This window comes from Pteropus medius, unplaced genomic scaffold (assembly GCF_902729225.1).
Source record: "Pteropus medius unplaced genomic scaffold, Ma_sr-lr_union100, whole genome shotgun sequence".
NCBI lineage: Eukaryota > Metazoa > Chordata > Mammalia > Chiroptera > Pteropodidae > Pteropus > Pteropus medius.
In genome coordinates this window covers 1090116-1104926 of record NW_024356249.1, presented here as the reverse complement: position 1 = coordinate 1104926, position 14811 = coordinate 1090116, and the positions used below count along the sequence as shown (strand labels likewise).

The 14811-nt window shown below is 45.6% G+C and overlaps 1 protein-coding gene across 1 annotated transcript; it reads right to left on the bottom strand.

The window, feature by feature from the left end:
* Positions 1 to 806: 806 nt before the first annotated feature.
* On the bottom strand, positions 807 to 1814 carry TAS2R38 (taste 2 receptor member 38). Its single transcript, XM_039860656.1, has one exon. It carries the CDS (start codon positions 1812 to 1814, stop codon positions 807 to 809), a length of 1008 nt encoding a protein of 335 aa, XP_039716590.1.
* Positions 1815 to 14811: the final 12997 nt, after the last annotated feature.

Sequence of the window (14811 nt, the reverse complement as noted above, 5' to 3'; positions counted from 1 at the left end):
GTACTGTCTTCAAGGCAACTGGGGCGGAGCCAGCAGACATACACAGAGCGCTGTTGTCCAATGGAATATTAGTCATAAAAAAAGATGAAATATTGCCATTTGCGGCAACATGGATAGTCTTGGGATTATCATGCTAAGTGAAATAAGTCAGACCGAAAGGGTTGAGGATCATATGATTTCACTTATATGTGAGATATAAAACTGAAAGCAACAAACGAACAAGACAAGTAGAGGCTCATGGACACAGATGACAGTTCACCAGAGAGAAAGAGAGGAGGTGGGAGTTAGATAAGGGTAAAAGGGGTCAAATATACAGTGACGGAGTGAGATTTGACCTTGGGTAGTGAACACAAGGCAATAGACAGATGATGTGTTATCGAATTGTACACTTGAAACCTATATGATTTTATTAACCGGTGTCATCCCAGTAAATTTTATTTAAAAAGTAGGTGTAGCAGTCCTGTGAAAAGCTAACCATGTTGAGATTTAGATATTATTTCGGAAGAGCTGATTTCTCATGGTTGGGCTCATACCAAGCACTAAATAAGCCACAGTATACAAAGCGTCACACCGAGGACCTCACCTCAATTTGTTCACTTTTATCAAAACAAACCCAGGAAACCAATACCATTTTACTTGCCTCGGCCATGCATAGAGCTTTATTATTTTATTCTTCCGTGGGCGAGTCCCTGGATGGAGAGTGGAGAGACTCTCAGCTGTGGTTTACTTAAGCAGCTGGAACAGGCTTCCAGAGGCTTCGGAGCCGTCGGAGCGGTCTTCACCAGGAGCCCGTTCTGCATCCACGCTCAGCATCGATCTGGCACCAGCGGATCCGCCTGGTGCTCCGCTCCCACCGTGAGCCTGGTCCGAGCCCAGAGCAGGATGGCGTCCACAGCCGCCCTCAGCTTGGCATTGCCTGAGATCACGATGGCCGCGTGCCCCGAGGGACAGGCTGCCATGATCCCTACACAGATCATGACCCCAATCTTGTTGTGCCACAGTATCAGTAAAGGCATCGAGAGGAGGGCAGCGCAGAGTGACACCACATAGAGGCAGAGGAAGGAGACGAGAGACTTGAGCGCTTTGACGTGGGCCTCCAGGCTGGGGTCGTGGGAGTCTCTGGTTTTGGCCCTCATCGTCCTCATGTGCTGCCCCAGGGAGACGATCAGCACCCCAGAAGAAACCGCAAAGCACAAGAAAGGCGGGACGGATCCCAGGCTGCAGAAGAGGAAGGAATGAAAGAAACCGAGATTTTTAATTTGCAGGTGGAACTCTGTATCATTATTCATGAAAAGCATAGCTGTGCCCGTGAAGTGAGAGCTGCTAAAATAGTCCCAAGAACAGATGACAGTGCAGACGGTGGTGAAAAGGGTTGTACCCAGGAGCATCTGGGGCATCTTCCTGGAGACCCACTTTGCCAAGCAGAGCAGGAAGGCGCGGGAGAAGCGGACGATCTTGGAGCAATAGAGGAGACTGAGGCACGTGGCGAACCAGAGGCCAGCTTGGTTTGCGACCATCCAGAGCATGACGATGGTTTGGTAACTGACACTCAGCGGGTCTTTCATCTGCTGGAAATGGGTAAGCTGGATGGCATACAGAAACAGCAGCACGTGCAGCGAGAGCCGTGTGAGGCTGAGGCTCAGCAGGACAAGGTCACAGTTGCTCAGGGGCTGCCTCCTCACGACATCCCGAAAATTCACCAAGAAAATGAAGGCATTGGCCAGAATCCCCACCACGAACTCCAGGATCGAAAGGCACAGAAATGCGCGCTTGGCTTCGTAGGACACAGTGACGACGGGAGTCAGCATCAACATGGTGTCTCTTCTGACGCGTCCGCCCTCGCTCTCACATACCAGCCGGGAGAGAAGAGAAAGCGGACGTTCCGAGCCAGGACCTTTCCCTTCACAAGACACTCGACTCTCGCCCTAGTGACAAGAAAATTCTGGCAGGAAACGTCGAGGGATAGTGTCGCTTTAAAACTGGATACACGCAAAGGATCATTGTTGAGAGTAGCAGAATAATGGTTCTATCTCTCGGGTGATGCGGAAGCTTATAAGAAACCAGATGTTTCTGTGCGACAGCCTCTGCGGGGGATCACGGCACAGCACCACGGATGCAAACAAGAGAGATCTCAGTTACCCATGCCCGGTTTTGCATGCATGGGTGGAGAAGAGAGAAGGATTTGCTTATGGGTTTTAAGAGAACTGGCAGCAGGCAAAGCATATATTTTCGAGGAATTAAGGTTTGAAATGGTGCCTCTCTCCATTTGCATGCCTTCCGTCACCTCTGAGGCATGACTCTTATTACAGACTTTGTCTTCAATACGGACAAGTGCACGGTTCCTCCCCAGGCACCAGCACGTGGCTGGTAGGACTGCCATCACCAAAGATGTCATTCAGCCATCGTTGTCATGCCGGGCACTGTGCTTGGCAAGGGCAGCATTTCCATGCACGAGGCCAGCACCTTCCCGTGAAGGGAAAGGATTGGGCGTATCTGGCTTGGATGATTACAGGAGGCTTTTACTTCCCACTCTGCTTCCCAGCCCACTCCGTGACCCCACTTCCCACAGAGCAACAGTAGCGATCCCGTGAAAATATAACCAAGATCACGTCTGAGCTTTGCTCAAACCTTTCAGGGCCTCTCACCTCCCTCACCGTAAAAGCTAAGTCCTCACCGTGGCTCGTAGGTCTCACGTACATAATTGGGACCTCTGTCCCCTCTCGGGTGTCATCAGTGGTTCTTGCTCCATCCTTCACTCAACCCCAGGCACATGGGCTTCTTTTATGTCCTGTGATCTCACCAGGGGCCGTCCCACCTCAGGACCATTGCATCTCACTTCCCGCTGCCTGGATGCTTTTCTTCTACGTGCTCCAGTGCCTCGCTGTCTCCTCCAAAGGACCCCTCAAAAGACACCTGATCAGAGACACCTTCCCTGAACATCCCTTGAATGGCGTTTCTTACCTACATGTTGAGTACTTCTTATGGTCCTTAACCTATTGCATATTTCCGCATATATTCAGTTATTTGTTGCCTCTACCCACCCCTCACTAAAAATGTAGGCTTTGTGAAAGCACAGAACAGGTAGTCAGCAAGCATGTTTTAAATGAATGGAATTTTTACAAATGAAGCATTTAGTAGCCTGTAACATCCTCATGGATTCTACCTAGAACATCTCTGAACATTCCTAGGGATTGTAGTTTAACATACTTGGCTGTAATTCCTGGTCTAGCTTTCTCTCCTCTTAAACATTTCAATATTTGGTGAGCTCTAGCTTTCCAGCCTCTCTAATTTGTCTATATCTCCAAAGGAACGTGGACTGATTTAATGTTCACTTCTGCGAGTTTTAGAAAAATTCGGGCTAGTTACTCAATGGAGATTAGATGAAAACTGATCATTTAGAGGCTGGATGCTGTTTATAACATTCGCTGTTGATCTGTGCCTGCCTTTACTCTCTTACAAATGCCTTAACTTTTTCGGTTCTTTTATTACTTCATGCTTCATTCACCGCTCGTTTATTTTGTGGGATGGATGCAGATGAAGGGAAAGGAGAAGCTGGACGGTTGGTCAGTGGGATGGTCACGTTTTCTCTGAGGGGTGGAGCTTCCTCGCCTCTGCTCATCGGCTCGCTCAGCCTCCCGCTTCTGTGGTTCTGTTTGCCTAGTTCTGTCGTCTCACTCTGGGTGGTCTTCTCCCTCTGAGTGTGCTCGCAGGTCCAAGAAGGGTGCTCTGCGTTGAGAGTGTGGGGCCTGGAACCAGGCTCCTACGGGTTAGGACCAGACTCTGCTCTTCCTCTCTGTGTGAACTTGGCAACTGATAAACCTTCCTCATTCACCTCATGTGGAATGGAGATGACAAACTAGCACCTACCTCAGAGGGCTGGGAGGGTTACGTGAATCGACACATGTAACATGCTTGGAATTGTGCTTGGGACATGATGTCCAATTAATAAACGTTAGTTACAGAACCACCATATGATCCAGCAATCCCTCTTCTGGGTATATATGCAAATTAATGAAGTCAGTACCTGAAAGAGACGTCTGTGCTCCCATGTTCACAGTAGCCAAGAAGGAAACGACCTAAGTGTCCGGGATGGATGAATGAATAGACAAATTGCAGTAGATACGTACAATGGAATGTTATCCACGATCTCCCCAAAGCGATCCTGCCATTTGCAATAATGTGGGTGAACCTAGAAGACGTTATGCTAAGTGAAATACGCCAGACACAGCAAGAAGAATACTGCGTCGTCTCGGTTATAGGTGGAATCTAAAAAAGTGGAATTCATGGAAGCAGAGAGTGAAGCAGTGGTTTCCAGAGGCAGGGCGGTGGGGGAATGGGGAGGTGGCCGTCACAGGGCACAACGCTGAAGTTGCGTACGATGAGTAAGTTCTAGAGATCTAGCGTGCAGCATGGTGACTAGAGCTCATACGGTGTCAAATACCGGAAATTTGCGAAAAGAGTAGATCCCAGGGGCTCTCACCACACACACGCACACGCACACAAAGGTCACTGAGGAAGCGGATCTGTCAATTAGCTTGACTGTAGTAAATATTCACTTGTGTATATCAAAGTATCATGTTGCACATGGCAAATATACACAATTTTTGTTGAGAAGAAAAACAAAAGTTATAAGTAAATAACTTAATTACTTAATAAATAAGTTATAAATAAGTAATTATTTGATGAATAAATATAAATAAAATTTATAATAAGACAAAAAATATATGACCTTGAGGAATAAATGTAACAGGAAATACACAAGAAATCACTGAGAAAAATGATACGATTTATTAATAGATATTGAAGAAGACCTAAATAAATGTTTGGAGGAGAGAATAATACATGTTATTATTAGCACTGTTTTCATGTGTTTGTCCTTGATGTCCTTCACCCTGTCCTCTTTCCTGCACAGTCCTTTAAGATTTTTATTAATCCGAGAGTCATCCGTCTTGTTCCATTTGGTTCTGTAGCTACTCTGTTTTTTTTATATTTTCTTTTAGCTAAAGCTCCTTACTTTTCTATGTAAGTCACGTGACATAAATCAGTGGTTACTCAAAATGTTTGCTTCTGTTTTATTCTAAATTGTTTATATACAATATTTAGATAGCCCTTAATTGTACATAATCACATAGCACAGATTTGATGTTGTATTTAGTTCATCATATTTGTGACCATCTTATTTGGGTCATTCATTCTTTTAAAATACCAATACTGAGACAGTTCTGTACTTTCCGCTGAAGCTAAGGTTCCCCTTCTCGTCACCACGCCAGGTGGCAGTATTGTACTAAGGGTGTTTAGGAAAGGTGTTGCTTTTCTAGTGTCCAAATGGAAACCACCTGCTTCATTGCACAGGCAAAGATCTATGAACACGGAGTTACAATCTCTTCTAACAAGACGAATCTCTTTTATATCTGGAATCAACAAAATAGTCGATCTGTGTTGATTTGTGGGGAGTATCAAATCCCACCATAATCTTTCAATAATCAAGACCTTGTTCAGAGACAAGTAGCAAAATCCCTCATGGGCATTCCCTGCTCCATTCAGCTGGTGTGCACACAGCGTTTGGGATTATATAAACACTCTCCTGTGTGGGCCGTCTTCAGCAACTGGCTGTTTTTGAAAACCGATCTACTCAGGAAGCTCAGAACAGCTAAATTAATTGCAATGCTAACTAAGAGCAGGAGCAGAGAGAGAGAAAAAAAAAGCACCTCATCAAATGTGATAAAAAATTGCAGTCACTTTAATTTTGCAAATAAATAGATGTTAAAATTGCATAAAACAAATAAATGCGTGTTTGGAATTTTGCTGCTTTTTTTTTTTTTTTGATATTTTACATTTGCTTTCCTAACAGATTTTGTACAAGGCAGTCATGAGTAATATAATAAACCTTTTTCACCACAGAACCATCCACCACAGATAATACTGAGAGTTACACACTTAGGAACAGTCAGATCACAGACGAGATCAGACAGGCTGCCACCACCAAGTAAACAAATAGAAAATGACAGCGGGGTCCGAGGGTGGGGGTCCCCACCCTGTGGGTCCCCACAGTGATTAAATTCTTTGGACTGATTTTTAAAAATTGCTATTGGCTAACTTGACAAAAACACTAGTAATAGTAATATGAAACCTTGTTCCTTTAGGATTCCTTGCTTAAATGTTTCCAACAACTTGCTTAAATATAGCCAATGACTATATTAAAATTCAAGGATCCCCAACCCCCGGACTGTGGACTGGTACCAGTCCGTGTTCTGTTAGGAGCTGGGCTGCACAGCAGGAGGTGAGCAGCCGGCGAGCAAGTGAAGCTTCATCTGTGTCTGTAGCCACTCCCCAGTGCTGGCATCACCGCCTCAGCTCCACTTCAGATCATCAGACAATAGACTGTCATAGGAGCACTGGTCCCTGGTGCCAAAAAGGTTGGGGACCGCTGTATGAAATGACATTTATTAAGAACAAAATGTATTTCAGAAATTGTGATGGGCATGTGAAGACACCAAAAGGTATAAGAGGAATGAAGGAGCATGGAGGGGTAGCACAGGCCTGGTGGGGGATGGAGAGCGAGCTGTCCAGAGACATCATCTCACACCTGATAGAACGGCTATTACCAAAGAGACAAAACAAGTGTCGGTGAGGATGTTTGTGGAGAAAAGTTCCAGTGCCCTCTTGGTGGGAATATATATCAGTGCAGCCACTATGGAAAACAGTATGGAGATGTCTCAAAAAATTAAAAAATAGATCTACCATATGATCCAGCAGTTCTACTTCTGGTTATTTATCCAAAGGAAATGAAAACAGGATACAGAAGAGATATCCACACTCAGGTGTGTTGCAGCATTGTTCACACTAGCCCAAGTACGGAAACAACATCAGTGTCTATCACTGGATGAATGGATAAAGAAGATGTGCTATATAGACACAATGGAACATTTTTCAGCCATGAGAAAGAAACACTGCTGTTTGTGACAACATGGATAGACCTCAAGGGCAAGATGCTAAGTGAAATAAGAAAGACAGAAAAGACAACTACTGCATGATATTAACTATATATGAAGTCTGAAAGAAGAAGAAAAAACTCCATCAAACTCATAAAAATAGAGAGTAGAAAAATGGTTGCCAGGAGCTGGGAGTGGGGGAAATAGAGAGAGGTTGGTAAAAATACAAACTTTCCTCTCTAAGACAAACAGGGTCTGGCGATCTAATGTATAACATGGTGACTGCAGTTGATAGCACCGTTCATATTATATAATGGAAATTTGCTAAGGGAGTAGAACTTAATCGTTCATATATAAATACAAATCCATCCATACACACGGTGATGAATGTGCTAATTAACTAGATGGGAGGAATCCTTTTATAATATAAATGTATATCAAATCATGATGTACACTTTAAATATCTTATAATTCTGTCAATTATATCAATTAAGTTGAAAAAAAAGGGGGAGTTGTCCAGAGAAGAAGTAACGTTGTGGTTGAGACCTTAAATTTGAGTAAGAAACTGTGTATTATCCAATAGAAGGAGTCATCTCAGTAGGAAGTGATAGTCATTTTATGATTTAAAGACAAAATGAGCAATGACCTAATCTAACAGAAGTTAGCAAATATGGGGATGCAACAAATAAAATTAGTTACAACCCGTCTTACAGATATGCGAACTAGATTGTCAAAAGATTTGCATTTTGATAAATAAATTGTAGTTTGTTTAAAATGATAAACTTTGTTATAAATAGTGTTTAGGGATTACATTCTATTAAAAGACTAAGGATAGATAACTATGTCTACTCATAATAGATAGATATTATGAGTATACCTCAGCCCCCTCGCCACTTAATTGGGACTGCTACCAGGATCACCTCAGTGGCAAGGCACTGGTGTAAAAAGGTTACACAATTTCAAAATGCAGAGACACAAAAGGAGACCTCTTAACCCTCCACTAAGTTTGGCAAACAGGACTGTCTTTACTCTCAGAAAATTGCACCCACACACATAAATTAAGGAGTTCTTAAGAGAAGTGCTGGTGTTTAGGGCAAGGCAGGCATGTGCACGTGTGTGTGTGTGTGTGTGTGTGTGTGTGTGTGTGTGTGGTTTGGCAGGGGAGTCATGAGCCTGAGAGTTAAGAGAGGAACTGGAAGAGTCCCTCCTTCGGAGGGAGTGAGGAGGTGCTGTACTAATAAGTCCTTGAATCTGAAGGTGTATGTGAGCAGAGGTGGGAGTTCTGAAGGCAGGCAGCTTGCTGGGGTGTCTTGCACCTGTCTGCAGGAGCAAAAAGACTACACTGCTGAGAGTTTAGGAGAGGACAGGGACACTGCTTTCTCTGTCCCCCAGGAGTGAGGGGATGAAGCAGATACAGCGAGAGTGTCCCGGAGGTCAGTAGTTTTACGATGTAAAGACAAAATGAGCAACGATCTAATCTAACAGAAGTTAGCAAATGTGGGGATGCAACAAATAAAATTAGTTACAACCCGTCTTACAGATATGCGAACTAGATTGTGCTGGCCTGTTTCGGAGGCTCTTCCGTCAGGCTGGAAAAGGGGTGGGGCTGAAAGAAGATGCAGTGACCCCAGGAAGAGGTGGCAGTCCTTGGGGATGAGGAAGCTAGGAGGGGAGAACACAGTGAATTCTGATAGCAGAGTTCACTGAAAGAAACGACTTAATGTTAACGAGACAGACAGCTGACAGGAAGCAGGTGGTGGGGGTGTGGTGTCATTCTGTAGTAGGGCAGTGGTGGTAATGGCGATCACAGAGGAAGTGGCACCCAGGAGAGCACTGAGGTGGGACGGAACTCTGTGCTTTGCTGGCCCAGAAGAGGCCAGGGTGTCTGGCTTGTAGCAGAAGGTGACAGTGGAGGCCCAAGACCAGGCTGGGCTTGTGACCAAGCTGGTTTTTTTTTTCACTTCTGTGCAAATCGCAATATAAAGTGATCCATGCATGATAGGCTTCCTCTTGTCCTGCGCCTACCCTATTCCTACATGGCGACTGGCTTCAGTCCTAGTCCTGTGGGTAGGTGGACATGAAGGGTCGTGGGAGACCAAAGAGAAAGAACAGGTAACTTGCTCTCAGGCAGTGAAGAAGCTGAGGACAAGTCTTGTGTCTCCAGCATCCCAGATAATCGGAGAGGAAAAGCCCTGTAGTCGGAACTATTTTCCTGGATCTTCAAAGCCGGCTCGGGACCCAGCATCCTCCTCTCACTATTTAACAGCCCCGACAGGTGGCGCCAGACCACTCGGCACACTACGGGCTCATTGCATTTATTGAATCTCGCCATAACAGCGTCTCTTATTTTACAGAATTGGAATTGTACCCTCCACTGAATTGCGATAGGGTGGGCCGAATATTCTTATTATCACAGTTGCCCCCATGAAGAATGTCACGATATTTCCATTTTACTAATTACAAAGTGGAGTTCTGGAAGGTTGAATGGCCGAGTATCTCCGCCAGGGTAATTAAATGACTAAGCGAGGAGCGAGGATTTGAACTCCAGGTATTCCCAGTTCGCTTTGCCGCTCTTGTCTCTAAGCCTGGAGTGTGGGGTGGTAACATTTCTTCCAGCCTCAGCCCCATTTGAATGGGTTTATTTCAGGGGTGGCAGTGGAGCCATTGGGAGCCACCTCAGGGTGGTGGTGGGCGGCGGCGGGGGTGGGGCGAGGAGGAGGATGATAGGTCATCCGGTTCGCAGGAAAGACAGAAAAGTTGAGTCTGGGTGGGTTTATATCTCAGTAGACCACTATTCTGGCCAGGGAAAGGGGAGGGGAACATCTCTGTAGCCTTATTTAAGATCGCCGAGTGAAAGTGTCTCCCTACTCAGCACGTTCACCCAGCTGTTAGTAATGTAGAATTGTAAGTATGAAAGGAAATTCCTCAGGATTTCAACAGGCAGATCTAGGATGGGGCCTTCCTTGACACCCATCTACAGGCTTCCTACATCTTCTTTGCTTCCGTCATACGTTGTTCATATCAATGTCGTAGCACTTGGTGTATTTATTAAGATGTATTTGTTTACATGGGTATATCCTCTATTACACTGAGTTATTCAAAAGCAGGGATTACGTATGAATTCGTTCTTCGCTCCACATGGTGTATGGCACATAACTAGATTTTTGTTCATTTATTTGGCCCTTCACCTTAAAGCCAGGGTAACGATGCGATCAACTTTGCTTTCTTATGAATTTAATATGCGGGCCCTGCTTATTCTAGGCGAATTCACTCCTGGGATTCAAACATGTTTTCTATATTCTGAAGATGAAAGACAGGAAGAGCAGTCATCCTAAGGGAAGAGAGAATTAGGCAGTAAAACTTGACCCAGTAACAACACCGTAGCCACCAAGGCATAGGTGATGTTCTGAGGGACATGGTGTTTGTCATTAGACCTTGTCCTCAGTCCGGTCCTATGAGCTTCTGTCTGAGTCCAGGGGGTGTATTAAGTAGGCTGTTTTGGCTCCAAGGAGTGAAGATTCATCCGGGTGATCTCAGGTGATCTCTGGGTAATGTGAGTTTACACCAGATCTGGGAGATTGGCATCAGCAGAGAACTTGCTAGAAATTCAAATCCTTGGGCCCCACATAGAACCATTGAATCAAAAACTCTGAAGGTGGAATCCAGCAATCTGTGTTTTAATAAACCATGCAAATGATTCTGACACACTCTACCACTCGAGAACCCCTGGGATATAAGAGAATGAGGGGTTTCGCATGACCCCAGCAGTAGTCACACCTCAGAGTTGGAGCATGGCTTGGGCACTGGAGCTTTATCTGGAATCCACGCTGTCTTCTTAGCAGCAGGAGTTCAGACTCTTGTTGGAAATGGAAGAGGGCCGTTGACGCTCGTACATAGCATGTAGCCAAGAGTCCCAGGAATGCCGAATCCAGCTCTGACGATCACTCCTGTTGCCTGGGAAGAACAGCGGTGAATGGAGCGTAGGGTGCGTGTGCCTTTGCTAAAAGCAAAAGCAGCACCCAAACAAGTTGGCTTGGAGCATGCAGTGGACCTAGGCGGTGTCCACACATCCAACCTGCCGTTCTGTTCATGGTACATGCTGCTAATTGCTCACGTAATATCAATTCTCCCCTTTTCGTTTCCAACAGAACTCCCGTGCTGTTGTGTATGTCAGTATCCGCAACTAAAAAAGAAACTGCATTTTCCATCTTTCTTTCCGATCGGAGCAGCCGATGAGGTGCAAAAAGTTTCTGGGTGGGATTTCTTAGAAAGCCCTTGTTGTCTTTTCTTCTGGCTGTGCCTGAACTCCGATGTTGCGCTGGAGGCCCAGCCGTGAGGGAAAACCAAGAACCTCCAAGCCCTCAGCCTGACATGAGTGCTTGAAACCACACCAGCAACTCTGTGCTCCAGGCTTCCCATTATGTGAGAAAGGTAATCTCTTCTCATCTTTAAGTCACAATGCTTGGGCCACTGTTACTGGAAACTGAATGCGATCGCTAACTGATGACTTGCCCGTCAGAAGGGTCTTGTATCTACTTGCCTAACTGAGCATGCGAAGCCGGGGAGTGGAATGGAGAGATCAGACTGCTCTCTGTCGAGATTTGCTTGTCACGAAGAGACAGGAAACAGGAAGTGCAGGAGAAGAAACAAAAGGAAGCTGGTCTCTGCTTCCTGCATTTTAAAGCATATTTTGTCCACTCATAATAGTCAAAAGGAGGTGAGCAGAGTGGTACCGACATGGGGAGATGAGGTTAAAGATTGTGTCACACGGCTCTGATTTCTGCTTCTGTATCTTTAGATTTTGCTGTTGCTACTAATTGATCCTGATAGTTCATCACTTACTAACTGCTGTCGGTGTGTCTTACATTCAGAAACTCAGCATCGGAGTCATCTTATGGTCACGCAGCAAGCTGCTTCGTACGATGCGGGCTAGTTTAAGGTTTGGCTGCCTTAGGGTAAGGTGCCCGTCTCCGGTCCGGTCAGCTTTGGTGCCAACATGGAACCTTGTGATGAGGGGCATATGAAAGATCAATTCCCGCAGCAGGGACCTGCGGTAGGGATTCCTTTAGAGAGAGCTCTGGACCCCTTTTTAAGCTTCACTTTGCCTACTAATATGAATTAAGGAAGAGGGAGTTTTAAGTAAAAGCTGATAGAGCTGTATGACATTGGTCGATAACTAGTCCTGTTCTGTTTTCCTCTAACATAAAAAAATAAGAGGACTTTGTGCACCCAGGACTGGAACCTCAAGCTTCTCTGTCCAGCAGAGACAGGGAGATAGTGCAGACACAGTGATTCCCAGAGAGCGGAACAGAGCCGTAGGGTGGAGGGTGGGGCGGCTGAGCCAGTGGAGAGAGGGCGGTGATGACAGACAGAGCCTGGGCATGGCCGTCAGACACTGTCAGTGCCCTTAAAACATTTCCTACGGCACTCTTTTCACAATTTTTCTGCATGTCCATTCCGTCCTCTTTTGGGAATACAAGTCTTTTCAGTAAAACTCTTGAATTTCTGCCTCTTAATACCATGATCCGACCCCACAGACTTAGTGCCCAGAGCAGAATGATTCAGACTTTTTGTCTCAACTCCTAATTTCTAGGAGGGAGAATCCAGTCGCACCAGGTTGGGTCAGTTGTCCAGGGCTGGTCCAGTCGGCCACGCCCAGTGGGTAGGGATGTGCTGGGCTCCCTTACAGGAACGGGCAGGTGTCCTCTGCATGTGGGGGAGGGGAGCCGCGGAGGAAATGATGGGCTCTCTGCTGCAAGACTTGGGCTTAAAGAGAAGTGGCCCCCGTGAAGTAAGGACGGCGGCATTTGGTCACTGTTAGGACAGGAAGGTTTCCACTTTGAGAGACATGGTAGACAGTGAACTTTGCATTTTTTTAATGAATGAACGGATATTTAGTGTGAAAGAGCAATTTTCTGGATTTGCTGACTTCAGACTTTATGCACATCGGGTTACTAGACTAAAATTAGTATGAGTTTGACTCTGCCGTTATTTGAGTGACCTTTAGCAAGTCATTTTTTTTTTTTAAGTTTCTGTTTCCTCATTTATACGTGGAGATTATCTGCTCTGATACATGGGCTTGTTATGATTAAAGAGGTAATAACGTGCTCTGAAAAGTGCAAGGTGTTCTACAGCGTGAAGCTTTATTACTAACGTGAATACCGGGTAATGTCTTATTTCTAACAACTCTCTCCTTAGACTCACACCTGTGGGTCCACATGTTCCTGTCTGTGGGGTGAGAGGCAGGAGGGGACGGAAGGCGTGTAAAGCTGCTGAATAATAGATATTTCACAAGAGGAGGATATGTGGTAACGATCAGAGTATAAGTCGCTTCTACTCTCACCTTCCTCTGGACGTTTCTGGGCCTTGAGATTTCTCCTACCTCAAACAACTCCATTTCTCCATGTCCAGGTAGCCTCTGATGTGAAGGGCTTCTATTTGGAACAAAAGGAGGAAAATCAACTCGGCTGCAAGAAAAAGAAAGAGGTACAATTTCGAGCGCGTAGGCTCTGCAGAGACCGTTTAACATGATTTGTGGCAGGAGGGGCGGAGATGGCATGTGCCGTGAGTGTGAGCAGTGTGCTGTGATGTAATGTGTGTGTGTGAGAGCGCGCTCAGAATTCTATTTCATGCTGATGGCAGCTCTGGGCACTTTCTTATCTACGGCGGGTCCCTGTCGCTTGTGGATGTCTTCTTGCTTATAGGCTAGAATCTCCACCGCCCCGCTCCAGCAAACTTTTCCAGCTGTCTTCCTGTCTGTATCTTTTCGCTGCAGTGTCTGAAACAGGTCCTGTTCTTCCTTGCCTCTGCGCTTTGCTCATGCCGATCCCTTAGCCCACGATGTCTTTCCTTCTCTCCTTCCCTTTTCACTCCCATCTGTCTATGCCTTTCGTTTCTTTCCTGTCCCTCCTAATGGTGCGTATTCTTTTTCCAATAGCATTTGTCAGTACCGCTTTCTATTGTATTACGATACAAGCCATTTGACTTCTTATTCTCTTGGCTGTGAGGTTATCGAGGTATCCCTCACATCCGAGTTTGAATTCAGGCTTACCGAGACGGCCTGGGTTTGCATTCTGGCTTCACCTCTTATCAATTACATAACCTTGGGCAGGTTGCTCTTTGCACCTCGGGTTTCTCATCTGGAATAAGACCAGTCACTACCTCATAGTGTAGTTATAAGGAGGAGATGAAATCATGAGTGGGAATCATTTGACGTAATGCGTAGACCGTAGCAAACATTTCGGAAATGTTGCCGTTACTGATATTCTGATAGTGCCTTTAAAATCCACATATAAGAACTATAAGTTAAGTCGGCTTGTGTTTAGGAAGTGGTTATTCTTACGTTTTCAAGAATTAGAAGCAGGAAGGTGGCCCCTGAGCTAATACACGACCCAGACACGGGGTCATGAGGTGTGGGGGAGGGTGGCGTGGGGGATGGATGGGGTGGGGGGAGGTTTCGTCATCACATTGCTGATTCTCACATTTGTCCGGCCTCTGTGGCTCCCAAACAGACATGTTTTCCTGACAACCTCAGGCCCAGGTAAGGCCGTGTCACCTGAACAGCAAGCTGCTCTAGGCACTATAGTCCTTGTCCCTTGGTCTGGCCTGGATCTTCCCTTTTTGCAAACATTTAAACTGCTACAGTCAGGCAGCTCCATAGGTGTCAGTATGAAGTGCAGAGACTTGCACAAAGTAGGTACTTGATAGTTTTTTAAACACTAGCGAGTACCTGCCGCATGCAGAATTCTGAGTTAGGAAAGCAGGAGATATTGGTGTAGTTGAAGGTGCCTTGGGTTGGGAGTCTGGGGTCTGGGTTCTAATCACAGCTATGGCAGACACATGATAATAATTATTATTGTAAGTGACACTTATTGAGTAG

Bases quoted from the DNA above. Each gene is read 5' to 3' on its own strand.
- TAS2R38 (XM_039860656.1), bottom strand. From the start codon at position 1,814: ATGTTGATGCTGACTCCCGTCGTCACTGTGTCCTACGAAGCCAAGCGC.